The 1,851-nt window shown below is 41.8% G+C and overlaps 1 protein-coding gene across 1 annotated transcript in view; it reads left to right on the top strand.

Annotated features, from left to right (window-relative positions):
* phldb1b (pleckstrin homology-like domain, family B, member 1b) overlaps positions 1-1,851 on the top strand; it is a gene marked incomplete at its 5' end in the record, with an annotated part of 83,807 nt that overhangs the window by 60,561 nt on the left and 21,395 nt on the right. Inside the window, 2 exon segments of the mRNA XM_035679766.1 lie at positions 878-1,033; positions 1,452-1,562. Of these exon segments, the coding sequence (XP_035535659.1) occupies positions 878-1,033; positions 1,452-1,562 (267 nt within the window).

The following is a 1,851-nucleotide window of genomic DNA, read 5'->3' as shown; positions in this document are numbered from 1 at the left end:
ACATATACAAATATTCTGCTTGGAACAATAATGTGTAACTGATATGTTTTTTTCCCTCGCAAAAAAACATTCCCACATAAAAATCCTAAAAAAATAATCTCCTCCTTCTTCCTCATTAAACATTTCACATTTCCGAGTTCTAGTGTCAAACTCTGCACATACATCCTTCACACAGCACACTGTAGGAATGAGAAGAACAACTGATTTCTGACTGGAGGGGGACTTTAAACAACATTGTAACAACAGGAAGGACTGGCAGATAATTCTTGAATATACAGTAGTGTATATATTTACAATGCAGCCAGCAGTGTTTTTATATCAATATTTTAATAGAAATATATTGATGGGTATAGTTTGTAATTTACATTTTTTCCATATAGCATTTATACTATAACTTTATTAGCCAATATTGTTGGTGTTTATTGGTGTTTATTCTTTAGCAGTTTAAGTGTAAGTGATGGAGGCGAGAATGAAATGACATTAAGTTAAGTTACTTAAAAAAAAGTTCAGTTCTTTACTACAACTGTTTCAGTGCAATATAGTTGTTTTAATGTCAATGATTGTCCCTTGCCTCCTGTGTATTACTGTACATCTAGTTAGCACGCTCACTGGTAGCTGTGCTGCAGTAGAAGCATGATCTTCATGGCTGTCTGCCTGACTTAGCACCGTGTGCTTTTAGTTGCCCCCAAAAAGAGCTTCAGCAATGCTGGGGAAATGTTTTTAACTGTTTCAGATATAAAAGTCAAGGTGTTTTCGCTTTGCCGTCAGCAAACACGCTACTCTGAGAATAGTGGATGGCTTTAGAATGAGCAATGCAAACAGTGTGTTTTTCCTGTTCCTGATGTAACCGCTGATGTTGTATGTGGGCCTCCGTCAGGATGGAGAGGCGTTGGAGACAGGAACCAAAAAGTTCGAGGACCTTGAGTTTCAGCAGCTGGAGAGAGAGAGCAGCCTGGAGGAGGAGAGAGAAACCATCAGCCAGCAGCTGCTCCAGGAGAGAGCAGAGTACCACAGCAGCGTGGCCAAGAGGAAGGTGAGGAAATACCTGACTGAGACTGTGGGCCATCTGGAATCCAACAGTATCCTCATTATGGTTTGAACAATGTGGATTTTGTGTAAGACTTGAAGCAGCCAATGGCAAATATTTCACTGTTTAGAATCCTGTATAAAGGAAGAACAGTGTACACTCACAGAGGAGGCAGAGAGGTAGCAGCTAAACAGGCCTCAGCCATCTGGAGACTGTATGCTGATTCTCTTACTACAATGTGAGAATTACTTTTTCACAGTTCTGTTATTTACACCAACAAAACGGCACCACAGGCAATTGGTGTTACCACATGCAAGAGTCTGTTTTGCACTGCAACATCCTTTCACTCTGGTACTGGGAAACACAATACTTTCTATGCTATTGTCACAGCTGGCATTGAAGATTTCTGTATTGTCCTCTTCAGGAGAAGGTGTCTGCTCTGGAGAACCAGGCCAACCAGCTCGGCCTGCAGGCATCTCAGGAGTGCGAGCGGCTGGCCAAAGACAGGACCCTCACGCTGCAAATGCTCCAAAAGGTACAAAGTGACCAGTTCAAACTCCCACTATGAGTTCACCCAAACTTACGCCTCCATGCAGGCCATGGCTGTGGCTGGAGGCTTTATGGTTGTCCTCAGGAAATGTCCAATTGGACTCAAGGATGAAATGATTAGAATTTGCCTATTCCAGATAAAAGATAAACTTTATACCTTTTATCAATCCTTCAAAGTCTTTACCACATATATTATGAGTCTGGACAGACATGGATGTAAACTGCAACTTGATTGGCTGGCGGAGGCAAACAACCGCAGGGCGGTAATTCTAGTT

Source organism: Morone saxatilis, unplaced genomic scaffold (genome assembly GCF_004916995.1).
Source record: "Morone saxatilis isolate NCDOM2014 unplaced genomic scaffold, NCSU_SB_2.0 Contig8, whole genome shotgun sequence".
NCBI lineage: Eukaryota > Metazoa > Chordata > Actinopteri > Moronidae > Morone > Morone saxatilis.
This window is presented reverse-complemented; position numbering and strand designations above follow the sequence as displayed.